The 20,067-nt window shown below is 40.0% G+C and overlaps 1 protein-coding gene across 11 annotated transcripts in view; it reads left to right on the forward strand.

The window, feature by feature from the left end:
- Positions 1 to 20,067, forward strand: part of diaph2 (diaphanous-related formin 2) — a 444,886-nt gene that overhangs the window by 379,988 nt on the left and 44,831 nt on the right. For 8 of the 11 annotated variants that reach the window (XM_036568916.1, XM_036568915.1, XM_036568920.1 and 5 more), the window contains 2 exons: positions 17,542 to 17,634; positions 19,090 to 19,140. In XM_036568916.1, coding sequence (XP_036424809.1) covers positions 17,542 to 17,634; positions 19,090 to 19,140 — 144 coding nt within the window. Of the gene's footprint in view, positions 1 to 17,541; positions 17,635 to 18,213; positions 18,530 to 19,089; positions 19,141 to 20,067 lie in introns of those variants that run through there. The other 3 variants (XM_036568924.1, XM_036568925.1, XM_036568923.1) reach the window with 2 other exon arrangements.

A 20,067-nucleotide genomic window follows, 5' to 3' on the forward strand; every position in this document is an offset into this window, starting at 1 on the left:
ATAGGCCCAAATCCACGTAATCCTTCTGTCTCTAATAGGAAAAGATGTTTCATCCCAGCAGGGTAGTCATTATGCCGGCAGATATGAAACAATGTCACACAGAGTGTGCCATGCCCAGAGAGAGAGGGGGAGAGAGAGAGATGGCTGAGGAGTGATTTGACTTCCTCCCAGGGCATCCACAAAAAGCATGGGCATGACTGAAGCGCAAACACGCCCTCCCTTCTTCCCACCCGCCTGCATGCCTGACCGTGTGGCCATTCAGTCGGCTGGCAGCGCCAGGGTCACAGCCGAGGTCCCCGCAAGTGTCTGTGCCCACACGTTTGACACCGGCCCCAGTCAAATCCACTCCCATTTGAACAGGCCCGCAAAGCATACAGGCTGCTTTGAGCTAAATGTGACATGGCACAAGGGATGCACTGGCACAAATAAACACATAGCAAATGTCCTTTGACCATGTTTAGTGCACTGGCCGTGGACATGTCCTACAGGTGCAGCCGAATGTGAAAATCACGCAAAAAAAAAAAAGTTTCAAAGATCTGTTTGGTGGTGATAGGTAATTAAATTTTTATTCAAAGGGCCCACATTCTGTGTACCATTTTATGTATCAAAAACCCTTCTGTATTCCTTATATTGAACTAGACCTTTTTTTTTTTTTTGATTTTTCACCCAATTATCTCCCCAGTTTAGTTGTCTCCAGTTCCACCCACTAGTTAGGACTCCCCCAGTCACACGATACTATCAACGCTAGGAGGGTGAAGGCTAGCGCAGGCTTCCTCCGAGACCTGTGAAGCCAGCCACCGCTTCTTTTTGAATTGCCGCTCATGCAACGTCATTGGACAGCTGAACGCGCTAACCGCCAGATCTGTTACGTCAGCTAACAGATGCCTGCGCTGACTAGCATTGCGTTATGGGGGAGAAGAAGGGGCCATCCTACCCACCCAGAGAGCGAGGCCAATTGTGCTCTCTTGGACTCCTGGCTACGGATGGCTGTAGCATCACCAGGGATCGAACTCGCGATCTCCTGATGATAGGGCCAACGCTTAGATGGTTGCGCCACTCGGGAGCCCCTGAAGTAGACTTTTTTAATACTGTGCCTTTAAACAGATATACGAAAATAACCTCTGTTCTGCTCGGCTGTCCGTATTGTGTCTGTATTGTAACTAAAGTTCGGTTTGAAATGTATGGAACAAAAGGTTATCCTCAGTAACATCAAGAAACTCCACATTATTGCTCCAGTAACTCTGTTACAATCTGCAGTAATGACACTCCGTATCTCAACCATGTGAATGAGTAAGAGGTCATGTATAAATGTATCTATTGATGTGACATCACAACTATGATGAATTCAAAAATATTATTGGTTTAGTTTCCGTATTTGGGCAGGAATGTGAATGCTAGATTTTCAAACATTAAAAGTATTTACCAGATACCAGAAAAGAAAACAAACTAATTCAAAATCACATTTAGTTTGAAGATGTTTTGAAGAAAAAAAAAGAGAAGCAAAGGAGTCAAGAAAGCCTCACAGGTAATGTGTCTCTATCCACTATACATTTCTGTTTTTGTACTGAATTTGCATCCATTTTTCTCTTTTCGTAAACTTTGTTCAGCATGGTCATTTTAGTGTCTGCTGTTTGACACTTTTGGACATCAAGACATTTTGATATCCTTCAGGATATAAATGTGGATACATACATCAAAGTATACCATGTACGCTCAATCAAAAGCATCATTCTCACTGAGATCAGTGGCAAGACTAAAATGTACTTGTGAACACAGCCTAACGTGAAAATTTGTTCATTCATTATCTGGGTCCTTTAAGAATGTTATTCATTGTTGCTAGAGCCCAGTAAATGGTCTTCTCTCTTTCGGTTTTTAACTGTGTTGCTGTGTGTGTGTGTGCACACGTGCATGAGAGAGATTATTTACACCCCCACACCTAGATGCAGTCTTTTGTTGCTAATTCAGTTACAAGTATTGTGTAAGAGTATGTTGTCTTGGCTAAAGACAAACAGGGACACGCCAATCACAGCTCCAGTTCTCTAACACACACCCAAGAGTGGACAGCATGTGAAGTGTTGACTCTCTCCATTCGGTCTGTTTATAGCTTTCCAGGACTACTGCCCTTCGATCTAATGTTATCACAGAAAAGAGTCTGATCTCTTTTATAAGCAAAATGCTTTGAGGCAGACCGTTCTTTTCCATGGTATTTAGTGCTAGTATATTTAAGGCTGAAGACATCTCAGACAGAGAAAATTGTTATTTTCAGAGACTTTGTGCTTTGCTCCAAATGGTTTCAACCATACAGTATAAGAAAGCTATGTAGTAATTGGAGTATTTGTGGTGGATAAGATTGGCACATATCTGCAAGAATGGAAGATAAAAAGGCCTCTTTTTACATTGATAGAACAAATGAAACAGACCTTTGAAAGTGTGAGAAGTACATACATGGGTCCGATTAACATGCTTCAAGTAGATTCCTGCATTCTTTTCAAAATGGCATATGCTCTGTGATGATAGCTCTTAAAACCTGCCTACCTGGGCGAGCCGGAATGAAAATTCCTCTTTATGACTGTGATTTCCTTGACTCATAGTCCATTCAGTACATTCTTGCTCTCATGTCTTCTGGAGCATGAACATTTGCATAGAGGGGGAATTTTGCGTAGTGCCCGCTCAGTGGGCTGTAGATGTATCTGCGTGCTAATTAGTGTGCGAGGTTCAGGGTTCAAGGATGGGCCATGACAGTGCAGTGCTGGGGTCTGTATATAGTTTCACTGTGTTAACTGTGTCACTTGTGTTTATGTTGATTGATATAAATGTTAAAAAAAACAAAAAGGGGGGCGGGGGGTGAGAATGTCATTTTGGCCATGCAAAGTCATGGATGATTCCAAAATTGAGAAGTTAGCACTTGTAACTTTATTTCATAAACATTGAGTGTAAGAGAACATGCATTTAACCTTTTGAAAATTAAAATCTCATGAACAATATCTCATTTTTACTAGATTTTGTCAAAGTCTAAAATAAGTAATAGGGTGGAGTTTTTTAACAGAGCATTAGCAAATACCCAAAAGGTGATATTGATGGCAGCCATGCTAATGACAAGATGGCATTGAGGACCTTCTTTTAAGAAGTGATATACTTAAAATGTATTTATTTTTATTAATAATCTACTTTGTCTATATTGTGGGTAATGGGGTTGAACTTTCGAAGTGACATTGTTAGTCAATATCACATTATTTTTGAAAAATAAAGAAAACATTGAGAGAAACTATACTTTTTCCACCAGTGATCATTAGGAAATTCAAGTGATGCAATTTCCTGTTAAATATGCGACTTTTCCACACTGTCAGGAAAAAGTTACTGCACAGGTACATTTTTGTTCCTGTAGGCACAAATGGTGTAAATGTACCCTTAAAGGTATAACATGATCTTAAGGTCTGACAGTGTGCCTAATAATTCAGAAAGGCATGCATTTGTATATTTTCATAGCGTAAAGTTTTAAAACAGATAAATAAAATAAAAAGCCTGGAGTCAAGACAAGTTGTATGGAGTCAATGCAACTTACAAAATATATTAGAATATTGTACAACTAAAGAATGAAAAAACAAAACCATGAGGGTACATCCTCAGTAACAAGAAGGATACCACCCCACTGACAGTTTAGTACTCTTATTAGGAGACTGCAGATATTTCATAGGGGTAAATGTGTTCAGGTAATAGCATTGAGTGAATGAAACCTGTGAGTGTATGACTCATGTGAGTGTATGACTCATGAAAAAGGATGTTTCAAGCATGAGATCTTAAATGGGTTCAAACAATAGTACAAAAGTAATAAGATTTTTGAAGTTTTGTGGTTATAGTTGAAAATAGCTAAAATATAGTTAAAATGGTGTTTTTTGTTTGATGTAGGTATGTTTTATTGGTGTTTTATGTTAATTATCTGAAATATGCACACAAGTTGATGTGCCTATGACTACAGTGTCTTTATACCTATTTGTATATGTGATATCAATGTGACACAAATGGCTCCCCAGTTGTAGTAATGCATGGAGACATTTATGACAGAAAAAGGTTTTCTACAAAAAAATAAATAAATAAATAAAAATAGACATTTTCTGCACTCTTGGATTGGTCAGATTGTGTTAACTCACTGGAGAGAAGACATTAACATTCAATATTCATTCACTTGCAGCATCTTCAGCAGATATTTCTGCGATTTGTTAGAGCAAATAGTTGATGATGTAGCAGCCATACCACTTAATGGAATGCGGTTATTTGCAGTGAAATGATTTTAAGATTAGTATGCTGTTAATCACCTTTATACATTGTGAAGCCTTAAGCTAGAAGGTGACTGTATGCTCTGACAGAGAAAGAGTTCTTCTAAAGGTCAGTATGACAGAATGCTCCGCAGCATGGCAGCCACACCACAAAACCCCCCACACTCACTTTTACCCTTTTTAATTAAGATCTAAATTATGTCTGTGATAGACCCAGAGATATGTGCTGCTTTTCCCACTCTTGCTGATCAGGGATAAGTGATCCAGACAAGTAATTTTGCATATGGTTCAGTCATGCTGATAAGTCTGCGTTTATTTCATTATCCCTAAATTTTCAATTAACTTAATGCTGATGGTATGGTCAGAGCTGTCTGTGTGTGTCTCATTGTTAATGTATTAGAGAGCTTGTTTTCCTTATATGCATATCAGTGTTCTCTGTCACTCCAGCAATGTTATTTACACTAGCTGTCAGCAAGCAACATATTTGTTTTTTCCATTTGAAATAACACTACATTGCATCCCAAAGCCAGACGGAAGCCCAGCAATGAGTGCATGCAGCTCTGGAAGTTGCAAGATGTGGATGGCATAGCGAATTTTTGTCATTACCTTGAAAGATGGCAACAAGGGCACTAGGCTTATCTAGTGTAGTGCATCAATTCTAATAAATAACCACATATTAGATTGGGGACCTATCAGCCAAAGGATGGTTGTCTGCCTTTAGGCGACGATAGCACACTGAATTTCACCCTTGCACTGGCTAGAAATGAGTTAGCTGCTCCTAAATAACTTGTGTTCAAAGACCTCCCACATTGATTTATTGGCAAACACATCCATGTCAGCCAAGCTGACATCCGCAGACCTTATTTTCTTTAACACTGCACTTGGGTGCAATGATTTCCTAAACTTTGAAAGACAAAGAGTTATAACAAGGTTTTTGATTATTCTGTGATAATTATTTACCAATTAGTGTTATCTTGGGGCATGTTCATGTCCTTGGGGTTTTGCACCTTTGACTGTATATATACAAAATTACCTTTTATATTTATTTTTTATTGAAAGTGGAAACTTTCATTCTTTTTTAGATTACTGTTTTGTACAGCCAGCCCTAATTAGGGTGGCACTAAGAGCTCTAATCACTTTAAGCCTGTTTAACTTAATTTAGCTGCCTCTCCCTCAGGTCAAAGTAGAAATGAGAGGCTCCATCTGAGAGAGCCCCCGCCCCCCCCTCTTCCCTATATCTCAGTGTGCACTGTTGAATGTCATTAACTCCCAGCCATGGGTGGTTCTACATTCTGATAATTCCTCGTCATGTGCTCGGACCTGGAGAGCCACTCGGCAGTCACTCAGGCATAATTAAGCTCGCTACAAAGTGTGCACAAATTCTCACTGTCAAAGCCCGTTTCCTCACAGGAGAGAGCGCAGAAGAAGAGCACCAACAAGAGCAGTGATGCAGTTTGAGTTGTAGACAGGTGTGTCATTCAGTGGGCAGGAGGAGAGCAGAGCAACTCAAAGAGAGGAAGATCTGAGAGCTTTTATGTACTGTATGGGGCCAGCCGAGGGTCAGCTGAGTGTTGTTGGTCCCAGGGAACACTGCTGACAGGCAAAACACACTGCATACACTCACTGTGAAATTTCACAGGCTGGGTACTGTCTCACTTTGCTGCAGCATTTTACCTTAATGACTCTTGAAGAGCTGTTTGTTATACAAGATTTAAAGATGCATTAGTTGATTGATTTCTTTTATTACTAGTAGAAATAACCTGTATGAAAATATGTATAACATAATAAAAGAAAATAAAAAAGCTTAGAAACATACTAAAACAATAACCAACACTGGAAGCACTTTTCAAATGTGGGATTGTTACATGTGAAGGGAACAAAGTTGAATGCAACTATTAGCGACATTCCTGTTGGACAGAAATGTAAACGTGATTCGTATAAAGAGTTTAATTGTTTGAATGGCTGACTTTACATAACAAACCAAGTAGATAAATCTTTATCACTCAGGATCCTGTGCAGGTAATAAAGCTAATTAGACGAGGCAGAAGTTGGCTTCTTATTTAAACTTTCTGTCCCTTCTTATATGCTGTAGAGGCGATATTTGGCTTATTACAGCTCGTTACAAAGAAAAACAGGACACTCTTGACTGTTCTCGACTAGCCAATCAATGTGAACCATATGTCAAGTATTTATAGGCTTGTCTCTTTGCAATCCACCCAGACAAAAAAGACATGGGAGTTGCATGATCGGGCCAGATGTCACTGCTATGCAAAGAAGGGAGTATTTGGAGGGTGCTTGGATGGCATGATTACAAAAAGTATCTCGGAATAAGTGATCTGTAATGGCATGTCATCATAGTTTTACCAAGTAGAATAAATCAAAACTTTGTCGGGGGAGAGCAGTATTGTAGCCCTCTCTTGTTATTTATATCTTTTAGCTAGGTTCCTGAAAGCCAGCAAACCACCCTGAGATAAACTAGCCTATTGCCTCTAGTATTAATATATTGTAAAATTTTTGGTTTAGCTATGAACAGGACCACACTCATTGTGCTCTACTGAGTATTTTGATCTTCTCTCAAGAAACATTAGCTTAACGTAATACTTTTATCATATTTATCTAAATAGTAAAGAAAGACAATACCCATAATAAACAGGCTACCTTGCTGCTTGAAAGTAGAGTTACGGCAATACTTGATGATGCTGGCAAACTCTAAATGGACTTACCAGTGGGCACCGTCAATTCCACAGGCATGCTTTCTGTTAATGGGCAGAAATGTTAGGCAAGACATCATTCCTATGTTGTTGTACCTTACCTTTATAACCGCTAGAGGTTGAGTGTATTCATGGAACATGCTAACGTAGTCTATGATGGACTGATTATGTCCTGATTATTTTGATAACATTGGCATAATAACAGTTAGTGACTACATAATTTCATTCACTGTTAGCAGCATTAGCTGAACTAAACTAATAATTTAATATAATTCTTTCTTTCTTTTTCTTTCTTTCTTTCTTTCTTTGTTTAGCTGATTTGTTGGTCGATAAGTTAGTCTTATAAATTAAATTCTTCAGATAATCCATATTCATTTGCACTGTAGGTTAGTCTCTGTCCCTTCTGAGAGCTCCTTTGCAGCATTGCTGTCTCAACTCGACTGATTCATGTGTTAAGGACTTGATTCTCAGATAAGCCTGACTCAAGCTGGGATCTAACAAGGCAGATGGCAAAGGGAGCAAGGGAAGAAGCATGTAGCATCTACAATATGATAAACCACAGAGGAGCATCATTAGCATATGGAAAGATATCATAATATATGCTGTACATGTTCCACACTGCATTTTTACTAGTATCCCTCCTCATGACTGCGGGAAACGAAATGTTGGAATTGTTGGAGGCGTATTATAGCCAGCAGGCTGTGTTCTTAGATGCATTTCCACGTATTGAGACAGCCTCAGATCAAACATCACCCCTCTGTCTGATACTGGCCTGAGAGAGTATGGGAGAGGGGAATGAGCGAGAAATGGGGAAGGGAGGGCAGAGGAAAGAGGCAGAGCTGCTACTGGAGCTCAAGCTGCTCTCTTTCCTCTCATCCTCGCATGGGGCCTCGCAGCATCCGTCCAGATGGAAGCTTTATTTTTGTTTTTGTTTGTTTACTTATTCATGCATCCAGCTATTCGGGGCAGCACGGGCGTATTTTATTTTATTTATTTATTTATTTATTTATTTCTGTGCCATGACTGCAAATAGCCACACTGGCTAATCCACTTCCATCCTCTTGCAGCTAAACGCATCAGCCTGACGTGCAAGAGCGAGAGCAGCGAATCAGGATAGGGTAGTTAGTAACTCTGGCCAGCACCAGCTAATCAGCCCATCTTAATGCCCATCTCAGTCCCTCGCTTCACCCCTCTAAACCCCATCCCCTCATCCTCTTCTGAGGTCCAGACCCCCTGGCGCCTTTCTCAACTTGGAGAAGGAGTGCCCTGCTGCAGGACGGGGCTGTGCGAGCTTCCCTAATTAAATTACATGCAGACATAAGTGGGTTTTCACATCAAGCTGTTCCAGCAAAAAGGTCCAAAATGTCTGTCTGGTGCCACATCCATCTTCTTCATTATTTTCCGGGCCCCTCTGTGTGTGCTTGCCCGCTCATGACTGGGTTTCTTTCACTTAGAGTGGAGTGGCGCTCTTTCTTTCTCTCTCTCTCTCTCTCTCTCTCTCTCTCTCTCTCTCACTGACTGCTGCCAAAGAACTGGCAGGTCACAGTGTCAGCCTGCATGTCAGCCTTTCCTCAGAGACAGCAAGCTCATAACAGGTGTGAGGCTGACCCCAGCGCAGTTGTGCCCTTTCTGCTGTTAATGCACCATCAGTGATTGTACTGAGAGGGACTCTCAGACAGACTAGCAGACGGACAAGCAGGAGATGCCTCCTCCTCCATCATGAAAAAAACAAAAAAGACACAACAGACAAACAATAAAGTGAGTAGAGAAGCTCTCAGTACACCTGGCTCCTAAATGCAGTGCCTCTCTTGCTTTGTTCACAGCTAATGCACGAGGTTAATTGCACAGGTGACTTTCCACAGGGCAACAGATGGGGTAAAATGTGCTCAAAAACAATCCGGAGGAGGGGAAAAAAAAAAAAACAACGAGTAGACCTTCAGAGGTTTTGTCTGTTTATCGCCCCCACCCTTCTTTGCTGGGGGATCGTGACGTGGAAAGCAGAGAGAGAGAGGCAGGGAGTTTCAGCTCATCAGGCAAAGAGCTGCAAGCCACCATTAGATCTCATTACAGTGCAAATGAGTGTGGCGGATCCACGGCTACAGAAGAATCTACTGGTTGGACTGATCTGTATTGTTAGTTTTACTGTAATTCTTTCTGTTCGGTCAGCCTGCATGCCGAGAACGATATGCATGTACATGAGAAAAAGCAGCACAAAATGTGCCTTGATGTCGACACAGTTTTTAATAACAGTGCATCTGAAATTAACGTTTAATTTATTAAGGCTGTAGCTAATGATGCACACTGTTAATTGTGCTTTGCTTGTAAGGAACTGGGTTTAAAAGTCTCAGTGAAATACGGAGCCGCCAGTAAGCTCAGGACAAATGCAGGTTCAGTGATGAATAGATAGAGGTGTTAAAAAGTGAAGTGTTTCCTACCAGAACATTATACTGAAGTGTAATTCTGCTCTAACTAAAAAAAATAGAATTTGGGAAACAATAACTCAGATGCAATTGCAGTCACCAGGTAAAATCCGGAGGAGTTCTTTGAGTGAAAATTTTTTTCTATTCTGTTCTATTCTATAATATTCTATTCTGCAAATATTCTTTCAGGGCATCTTTGAGGCCTTCATCCAGCCTGTGTGACTGGTGTCATTGTTAAAGGAAGTTTCTCAGCATCATTCTTTTAGGACACCACCATTAGTTTATGCCTGGTTTTCATAAAAAACTTTGGTGGCTAATAAAGTATTTGGACATTTGTATCTAAAATATATTAAAATATATTAAATTCACTGTGTTAGGAAATAACATGTCAAACAATAAAAATGAAGGAGCGCTGCAGAGGTCACAAAAATGAAGCAAAAAGACAGGTGCTCCTGGGGCATGGGTGCAGCAAACTGAAAATAATTCCATGCTGGGAGTGGCAAAAACCAAAATCCGCATCCATAAGGCCTGTGCATAATAAATCCCAGAACAAAGAAATTTCCAGGCAAATTGTCTTAAGAAAAGTATAAAAACAGGACATGCCATTGTTTTGTGTCCTGATGAAGGCCTGAGAAGGCTGCAACGCTTCGGCATATTTTTATGCATATTGTTTTGTTTCAGTAAAGGCTTTTTATACTTTTGCTTATGGATGCGGATGGATTTATTGGTTTTTGCCACTCCCAGCATGGAATTGTTATTTTGTCTTTGTATGCACTCTGTGCACAGTTCATGATCCCATCAAAGACCACAGGCTCACCAATACCACTCTAAGAAAAACAGCCCCAGAATTTGACCTTTCCATTTGTGTGCTTTACCCTACCGTTAGTACAGTCTGGTTGGAATTCTTCTCCAGGCTTTTCCCACACAAAGTCAGTTTGATGTGCTAAATGTATTGTGATAAATGTGATAAATGCATGTATGAGTGAACATTTTTTGCGTGTTTTATGTACATGGCATATAAACTGTATATTTAGGCTAATGTTCTAGTTTCAAATGTGGAACACTTTACCAAACTAGTTCATACTGTGATTCCAGATTTAAAAATAATAATAACAATAATAAAAATAAGTATTCAGACTTTATATATTTACAAGGATGATGTCATGATATATTTAAACCCAGGGCATTAATACAGATAGTAATAAGATAAATATACACAAAATCATCATTTCCAGGGTACGTTCTGATGGGAGGTATCTGTCCCAAACCATAACCCCTCAAACTTGTGAAATAATTACTTTTTTTCAATGTTGTTTCTTAAAATACCTTTTTGGTTTAAAGTGAAGTTAAAATATTTAGATTTTTCATGAGTTTAATAAAAAAAAAAAAAAACCTGTTGAAAAATTGCCATTTTCACTACCAAAACACAAAGAGTTTTAGTCCATAGACCAAGGCTTTTTTAAGCCAAATCCCAGCATTTCAGAGCAGGAAGTGAGACTGCATACCTGTCCCTCATGATCACAGGGTGAACAGATCACATTGTAAATTTGTCTGAAAATCAATGTGGAACCTTAAGAATTGATAGTACTGTATTTTTGGCAAACACATATTTTCTGCACTTATGTAAACATTTTTGCGTTTTAATGAAAAATATTATGATTTTATTTTTAGACAACCATTTAAAGCAGTGTTTGCTAACATGTACTGGCTTTCGCTCAAAAATAGCTAAAATTACCACTACTGAAACATTCAACAAAACAAAACTTTTGGGAAAATTTTGGTAGTAACCTGATTGTTTTGGTAGTGACAAAATGAAATGTTGAAACAGTGAATTTTAAATCAAATAAACATAATTAAGACATAGTCACTCAAAAGCAAAAGGATTTTAGTCTAAATTCCTTATTAGTTAAAAGTTCAAAATATGTTTTCACCTCTTACTTTAACAGTTTGATGGAATGGTCCACAGAACTGATGCCTTTACAGGCAGAATGTGTCCTGTTTGTACCAGAAACCTAGTGCGGAAGACTTAATACATGTGGCCCGAGACATTATCAGTTACTCACTCACAGTCAGCATCACAGTAGTGCGTGCTTCAGAAACAACAGATGGGGATGGAAGTTTCAGATGATGAGCGTTTGCTAGTGCCATTCACAGTGCTCACATTCACTTATTTTGTATTATAATGGTACCAATGTCTACAGAGCCCTAATAAGTCAGTTTAATGTTCAGAACATGGGTAATTTGTACATTGGAATTCACTTTGTCTCATGCTTGATTGAAGAGGGAACAGATTTTGTGCATTCGGCTAAGAAACAATGTCTAGTGTGCCCGCTGGAATTTAGTTCTCAATCGATCCTGTGTGTTCTTGCCCAGCATTTTGAGGAGATGACAGATAGCAAATTGAATTTATGAACAGACTATGTTGACCCTCCTGCATAATTATAGCGGTTGCACAAGTGTTTAAAAATGGCGTATGCCTCAGAATGCAGATAGAAAAGGCTGCCTTCTATGTGGAGGCTTTTGAAAAATTGATTTTTTTAGTTTTTATAATTTCCTTCCTCCAGAATGCTGTCCTTTTTGCTCAGTGTCACTCCATTATGATTCAGTTATTTTTCAGTCCATCTCTCATTCAAGGAAATTCTCAGTTTTCTTTACTGTGAGTTTTGTTAATGTGAATTCTTTAGCACTACATACTACCTATGGTACCTATGGAGTGGGTGCAGTTTATGAGTATATATTTGATGCCTATACTAATCATACCATACAAGGTGTAGGATTAATTATTGGTGGCTTTACTTTGCCTTAATGGGGATCCTCAAACAGCACTCTGTGTCTTAGGTTCAGGCTCTGTTTAAGCAGACTGAACCTAGGATGTGCTGTTCTGACACAGTAGAGTGGTGCCATTCTAACTCCAATTAACACCCTAGACTGAGAGGCACTGTGTCTGGAGGATTTCATTGGCATGCTCTACCTCACCAGGCCTCTCCTCATAATCCTGTTGATTTGGTTTAGTTGCTGAGAAGTCGTGTGCTTGCAGCACTCAATCACACATACAGTAGCAGAGAGGCATTAATACAGGTCCCTGCGCTGACACCGGCCGTGCAAGAGGAGGAGTGGGCCAAGCGTGTATGCACATAGGTTGTAGAAATAATTAAATGTCTGCCGGCCTACTCCATCAAGGGTCTCGCTGGGAGTTTTACGACCCATGTGCTCTCACTCCAGCACGGCCTCTTCACGACCCTGCGCTGCAGATGTGCCGACACCTCAAACACACTCTTGCTCCCAGACCGGTGTATGCTATCCCTCCAATCCTCTGCTGCCTGTCCGTCCTACCCCTTCATGACACTTGACTATGTTTTGCCTATCTCCTCACTCTGGAAGCAATAAGATTCTAGCCCTCTGCCATGGCACTTGTTGAGGAAACTAATCTGATGGATGAAGTTTGTGAATCTAGTGTTGTGTGGTGCTTGTTATCCCCTAATTAATAAAAGTAAGCACATCCATACATATTTTAACGTGTTAAGACTGTGCCAGGGCCCCAGGCTCAGTCTTGCACTTGATATGATCTTGAAGCACAAGGTACAACCTGACAAAGAGAGATGGATGAGGAACAGGTACAACATTCATTGTAAGTAGCCATCCACCTGCCCCTGGTTTTGAAACTATTAAGACCATTATAAAGCACTACTACGTTTCTTCTTCTCCAATCAGGTCATTAACAGTAGAAGCACTATCTGCTCATTTACAGCTTCAGTTGCATTTTTTTGTCAGTTTCTCAGGTTTTAGCCCATCTTAACCCAATTCAGAGGCAATTTCCTGAAAGCAATGTCTTTTCTCTAAAGACTGAGCTGAAGGAAAAAGGTGAGCGTTTCTGTAATACCCAGGTACGCAATATGTGATGTGCTAATTGGGAAATGCAAGAATGTTTGCCCTGGGTGTTATCAGCGCAAAATAAGGCAGAGAGAATACTGAAACTGGGCAAGATAGACTTTAAGAAGCCAATGCCGTGTCATCAGAGAAGTTTGCCTTGGGATTACAACCCAAGAGTTTTCAAGTAATACCACGTTAAACTTATTAATTTCCTAGTTTAATCATCAAATTCTTTTTCCTTTTCTCTCTGGTTTGGAGACACCAGCATGTCCTGGGTTGATGTGAGTAGAGTAGTCCATTTTCTCTGGCAGTTTCTCTCCATTCCACATGGTGAGAGCAGAGGTCTGGCTAGTTCTTGTGGAAGCGTAGCCCAACAGGACATTGTTAATGGAATGGTTTCAGGTCACTTGGGAGCATGTTTCCCATTTTAGTAATTTTGCCTCCATGTGTCTAAGAGCATTCCTCTGAACCCAGTCTGCCAGGGCTCCCAAGTCCTGCTCATTACAGATGATGAATTGGGCTACAGTTAAGCGAGAAGTAGGACAAATTGATCAAAGTGTCAGGTGCCCCCTGTGATGCCTAGGTCTCCAAGAAGAAGGAAATGAAGAAGGAGCTGTCTGAAGTTTCCAGAGCCTTGTTGCCTCTAATAAATGTTTACCTGCCCCCTGAACACCCGACGCATGTGTCAGATGTTCTGGTTGGTGGGGATGTTGTTTTGGGGACGCTTGCAAAAAAACTTTAAGGATGGTCCTAATTTTGAGCTGACAACCGTTCCAGAGGACTTTGACAAGCTTGGCGGACACGCCAAGTGAAACGTGTGCCCTGGTTTAAACCAGCGAGCGAGGCTATCTGTGGAGGTGTTGAGGAGCTTTTTGAGATAAGCCCTGCTTGCTCTGCTCTGTTTTGTTCTCGAACAGCTAGTTTAATTAGCTTGATTTAATCTGGGTTGCTTTTAGTAGCACCCAGCAAGAAGTGGTTCTTTGATTTCACCGTAGCCTCTGGGAAAGGCCTCAGGAATAAAATGATGATGTCAAGTGAAAAATTATTGTGAGCACAGATGATTTTTTTATTTTTTTTATTTTAGTTTTATTTGCATTATCTATTTTTTTTTCTTCATTGATATTGAAGGTATTTAAAATGCTTTCATTCGGTGGGCCAATGTGCTGCTTCATGAGAAAAAAGCGTGCACACTTGCAGTTCCACCACAGTGTACAGAGTGTGTGGCATTTCCTCAAATTAATTATGTAGCCGTGTCAACTTTTTTTTCCTCACCCTCTTTATAAATTCAATTTGCTGACTGTCATCTGCTTTGAATGTGTGAGAAAACAAAAGATTGATTAACACGCCTGAATCTGCTGCCTAAAGCAACCATCATCTCCGGCTGCAGTCTTCTTCTCTGTGACAAAGCAGGCGCCAAAATCTCGGCCCATGCGTTTCACAAAGCTGTTCGCCCACATATACAAAGAATTGATGACACTGTGCTGCACTCTACAATAAGTCACCCTAATGATGCCAGTTTAAAATAATGTCTCTGCTCGACCACTATGATGAAGTGGAGACCCTCTAACTCATTAGTTGGCCTATAGGGTAAAGATAGATGACCCAGATAAAGAACCCAAAGCATATTTTTGAACCTCATTGCTGACAGATGTTTTGTGTTCTCTGCACCATATGTTCATATGAAAAAAATCACATGACTGTATGCATAAAACTCAAAATTACATTGATTTAGCATCACTAAATGGTTTGTTGTAATAAGCAACATATGACACATTAAACCAGGAAAAAGGCAATATTCAGTTATGTGACAATGGTAGAGTGTTATTTCACTGCTGTGAGAAGCAGGGGAAAGAATAAAATAGTAATTAGCTGTTTTGTCTTGAGCTTTCCACATTGGATAATCCCAGTCAGTGGTCTCTATGCCTTTATGATATCTGACCCTCTTCCCCTGCAGCTGCACAGTTTGCCCAAGAGACACTTTTTGGTGGCCTGAATGTTTTCAAGGCACATCCCACTGTCATCGACAGAACAATGATAGAAAGCCTCTGTATTGACCGGCTCCGCACTAAATCTTGGTAAAGGGCACTTAGCTCCCCTGTGCAAGCCACAGAAAGAATATCTGTCAGTGGCCATCAGCGAACGCTTTCATTCTCCGGCTCCTCTCCATGCGTTAGCCGGCGCCGCTAAGCGCTCTGCTCTTTAGCAAGCCGCACTGTTCTCTTTGCCCTCCACTTTACCTTATTCCACTGTGTGTTTTATTTGGAGCTGCACTTTCGCCGGGCTTCCCTCCACGGTATTTAATCTGAACCCGCGGCATTTGATATGACATCAGTTTATTGTGGCCGGTTGGATAGACAGGATTTAGCGATGCTTAGTGGCATGGAAGTAGATTCTTGGGGATGCTTCCTGACGTGGAATGACTTTGTGTCTGTACTTTGTTGCAGTCTGTTTTTGACAGTAAAATAGGATAATTCTGATATTAGACAGGTTGCTTTTGACTTTACGTGCACTTTGCAAGAAAATAAAATGAAAATGCATAAAAAAAAGTTTTTGAATTTTGCAACCAGAAAATTCACTTTTTGTGATGAAATTGTTTAACATTTTGATGCCATTTCCCAAACTGTGTACATATTTTCTTTTGTTTGACTTCCCTGACTTTCGTAGTATGTAATATACAGAAAAGTAACTAACCAACTAATCACCATGGCAAAAATAAATTAAGCTGTCAGAATTATTAAACTTAAACTATTAAACTATTAAATGTTCTTTTGTTCCTCACATCAGCTGACATATGGTAAAACCCTGTGACATGATACTGAATTTAAGTGTAATTGCTTTATTTTCTGTCAAAAACAGTTCCACATTTGCAAGTGTCAATAAGGTTTTTTCTCTAGAAGCAGTGGTTTTCAGACTGATCCCCAGAGCCTCCCAGATGTAAAAAAAAATTCTCAATATCAGCTCCCAACAGAATAAATACCAAAATTTCAGGCCTGAAACAGCTTTGCAATGTTTAGTCTGAACCTGCCCCGAACCACATTGTCAAGTTTTGGTCCAAAACTGACTTAAGCGCAAAAAATATATGTCCAGAACTGACCTCATCTGCCTCTTTTACAACTCCAATTGCCCATCACAATGCCAGTTACAAGGCCTGATATTTTTAATGATTGTGCCAGTTAAATTGCTGAATAACAAATATAATAGCTGTCATTTAGATAAAAAAGAGGGAACAAAACCTTGTATCTTCATTTTCTTTATTTATTTATTTTAAATGGCAAGCTGAAAATTTGTAATGAACAGAGCAATAAAAATGCTCCTAAATTATTTAAAAATAATTGTTTCATTAACTTCCACTTAAAGGTAAAACAGTTTTTTCTTATCCTGTAAACTTATCATTTTGGAGATTTTGTCACAACAACATAAAATCTAAAAAAATATGAATTAATCAGCTGAAATTAAGATTAAATTATGCTTTTATTATGCTTGTATTTACTCAACAATCAGTGCTTCTGTCCAACATTCTAAAGTTATTTTGTCTAGATAAACGTTCCATAACTGTTCTTATGCTGTGCAGTGCAGATACAGCAAACTGCTGTACTGAATCGATTAGCTGATTTATTTCTCGTGCATCCATTTTCTCACAAGTGTGGGCCTCCTGGACTGTGCTAAATTCAGTCAACAACTTGAAAGGGTAACTCCAGCATGCTAGTTTAATAATTGTTTTAAGGTAATAAAATTAGGGAGGAAGAAGTAAAAGCAGGGGAAAATGCAGCGGAAAATCTGTTAAAAGTTGAAGTTGGACTGCGAAAACCAGAATGTGAGATTTAAATCTGACCCAAGCCAGACACAGTTGAGAAACGATGTCCAAACCTGAACCCAACATGAGACAATGTGCCAAATATTTGAAGCTCTAATAGGGATAGTGCTGAGGACCAGTTTAAAAACCACTGCACTAAAGTATAACTTAAAAAGTCTTTGTCTATATTTGTCTGCATTTTGAAGTGTTAAAACAATTTTTTTTCAATAAAATAATAAAAATTTATTGGGAATAATGTCATGCCGTGAGAAAATGCTGAAAGAAGCAAAACAGTCCTTGGTTAGTGAGGTTAAGATTTTAGTATTTAGTTAAAACCTAGCTGAGTGGAAAACTCCTACAAGAAGAATATAAATAATGTGCCTGTGTGTGTGTCAGCCTGGTTGTGTCTGTGTTGTATGCCAGGCTAAGCTTTAACACACTTTCTCCTTCTTTCTGTCCTTCTCCTCCCACAGAAGGAGATGAGACAGGTGTGATGGACAGCCTGATGGAGGCCCTGCAGTCTGGCGCAGCCTTCCGTGACCGCAGGAAACGAACCCCACGCACTGGTAAGAGTCCAGCCGCCAGATCCTCCTCAAAGCACAATCACACACACCTCCCCACACGCCTCCTCGCTCTTAGAAAACATTAAACAGCCATTGCTAAAACTTATTTCTTGCACCAATTTCATCAGATGCCTTTTTGCAGCTTTTAACAAATCAGTGGTGCCATTCCTTTGCGCTCACTCACACATACACAAACTCCTCTATTGTCTTATTTTATTGCCCGTCTGTAGTCCAGCATTATGGAAGTCTTCATTATGTTTTACAGTATGTCTCTGATGCACTTCATAACAGATTCATTGCTACGCAGCCATTCATAAGCCACTGATTACAATAAAATTGGGTTGTAGGGATTGGATCCGCTGAGGACGGTTTAACATAATCTTAATGTTAACATATTCTGTCCTGCCATGATGAATCGTCTAGACACGGGGGGAAGCGAAACAGGCCACCTGGCGGAGGTGCCATGTTGAATTGAAATGCCAAGGACAGGGAGACAAGTGTCTATACCCACTCCAGCTTTTTCTGCTATAGTTGCGGTGGCCCCAAAACGTCATTCTAATTCCAAAGTCCTTGTCCATGCAGATTTACTGCTTGCGAACTCACCTGTGTCATCAGAAATTCCCAGAGGTATGCTGCACGGCATGTTGTGTACAGAGCGATAGAACAAAAGCCCATACATATCATTAAGTGCTTCAGGAACAGGGAAAAAAATATGCCAAAGTCTTTATTTATTTATCAGCCATCCTTAAAGGGAAAGATCCGAGTCGTGCACAATAAAACAAACCACATGCTGTGCCTGTATTGAATATGTTGTTGCACACTGGTATATCCCTGCATTGTGTCGCTTACCTATGCTTCTTCTCTGCTAACCAAAACTTCTCTCCATGATCCCTCATGCCAGCATGGAGGTCTAATAAGAGGGCATGAATAAGTAAGGTGTCATGCCGTATCAAACCTGTCTTCCACTCAGCGGGGCTGTGAGGCCCTCAGTGCTGCCCCCCTGACAGAGCCTGCCAGGCTGCCGCCACTGGGGAGAAAAGGCTGCTCTCGGCTCACCTCCCATCCCCTGCTCCGGGCCCTCTCCGCCTGACGTCTGTTTGACTAAGACTGACATCGGCGAGAGAGAGGAGGCAGGGGAAAGAGTTTGGACCAGACTTTCTCCTTCACACTGTCTCTGCTCTTTCATATTCCCTTTCTTCTTTCCTTTTCTTGCTCTCTCTCTCTCTCTCTCTCTCGCTCCTCTCTTCCTCTCTCTTTTTCTCTTTCTTTTTTTTCTTTCTGTCACCCTCTTGTGTGTGGGCTGAAGTTTGACAACACTGAGAGTTTTCGGAGTGGGTAATTGGTTACGAACTCCTGAAATACCTCATGTTTGACGTGCCTCTCTCTCTCTCTCTCTCTCTCTCTCTCTCTCTCTCTCTCTCTCTCTCTCTCTCTATGTCAACTTCGTCACTGTTACAGGTGATCAAAGCCCTTCCAGTCCAGCCCCTCGGTGGCCGGGTGCTAATCATGGTAACGCAATAAAGCTGTATTTGAAGTTAAATTCCCCCAAAGTATATGTACGCATTGGCCATTTGATTATTCGTTTCTTAATAAGAATTGGGCCACTTCCATTCTTTTTTGATGCATAAAATTGGAAAACTGGAAGCATTTTTTAACTTCCACAAGGTACACCAACACATGTCATGTACATGCTTGAAAGCAGCCTCTCCTGTTTGTATTTATTTACTATGCCCTGGAAGCTAATGACCCAGTACAATTACAGTGATTTAGTTTAATTCAGTGGTCTGAAATCATTCTTTTTAAACTACTCTTTTAAGGGACTGGGGCATATCGATTCAGCAACCTGAACAAATTGTTTGTTTATTTCTGTCTTTGAAGATCTGTAATTTACTCAAGTTTTATTTAAGTTGAATACTTGTACTGTTAAGTATGTTTCCAAGAGGAAAAAAAAACATAGCTTTTACAGCCAGGTTGCCACACATAGACCATGAATGCATACAAAAATAGAAAATATGTTAAAATATTTATGTAGAACATTACATGTAACATATATGCAAATATATGTGCAAAAAACAGTTCAGTCCAAAGTTACTATTAGTTACTGTATCACCATTTTGAATCCAAAAAAATCAATGTGTGAAAAGATGCTTTTTTCTGAAGTATATCAACTTCCACTCACATACATTTTTAACTCTATACTTCCATATAATTCAGTGGTTGAGATAACATAAGTCATTTGAAGTGAAATGGTTCATTATAGACAAAATTTCAGATTCTACAGATTTCTTTACAGTGGTGATAATAGTAACCAGGGGTCACAATGACCACAGCACAAATAAAGCCATTTTATTACCTATCCAAAATGACCAGTAAACCTACACGTGTTTTCTGAGTTTTATATGTAACGGTGATAATGGTGAAGTAATGGTAAACCTC

Source organism: Colossoma macropomum, unplaced genomic scaffold (genome assembly GCF_904425465.1).
Source record: "Colossoma macropomum unplaced genomic scaffold, Colossoma_macropomum, whole genome shotgun sequence".
Taxonomy (NCBI): domain Eukaryota; kingdom Metazoa; phylum Chordata; class Actinopteri; order Characiformes; family Serrasalmidae; genus Colossoma; species Colossoma macropomum.